At 64.7% G+C, this 215-nt stretch overlaps 1 protein-coding gene across 1 annotated transcript in view; it reads right to left on the reverse strand.

Moving 5' to 3' along the window:
* Positions 1 to 6: 6 nt before the first annotated feature.
* The window catches only part of FCSK (fucose kinase), a gene marked incomplete at both ends in the record, with an annotated part of 3,264 nt that continues 3,055 nt past the window's right edge, over positions 7 to 215 (reverse strand). Inside the window, one exon of the mRNA XM_029085808.1 lies at positions 7 to 102. Within this exon, the coding sequence (XP_028941641.1) occupies positions 7 to 102 (96 nt within the window). The remainder of the gene's footprint in view (positions 103 to 215) is intronic.

Consider the following 215-nt stretch of genomic DNA (forward strand, 5'->3'; position numbering starts at 1 on the left):
AAGAGCCGGGCACTAAGCAGGCAGCGGCTCTTCTGTGGCATCTCAGCATCCCAAAGGTCCCCTTCCCTGATGGAGGGAGAGTCCATCAGCACCACCCCGGGGCTCAAGGACACCTTCCAGGAGGGGAGGTGGGACATAGGATGGGTTGGGGTGGCCGTGCCACCTCCCACTGCAGCCATCCCCAGGGCAGCTGGGTCTCCTGTCCCGTCCCAGGA

The sequence above is a fragment of the Antrostomus carolinensis genome, unplaced genomic scaffold (genome assembly GCF_000700745.2).
Source record: "Antrostomus carolinensis isolate BGI_N321 unplaced genomic scaffold, ASM70074v2 scaffold27287, whole genome shotgun sequence".
Taxonomy (NCBI): domain Eukaryota; kingdom Metazoa; phylum Chordata; class Aves; order Caprimulgiformes; family Caprimulgidae; genus Antrostomus; species Antrostomus carolinensis.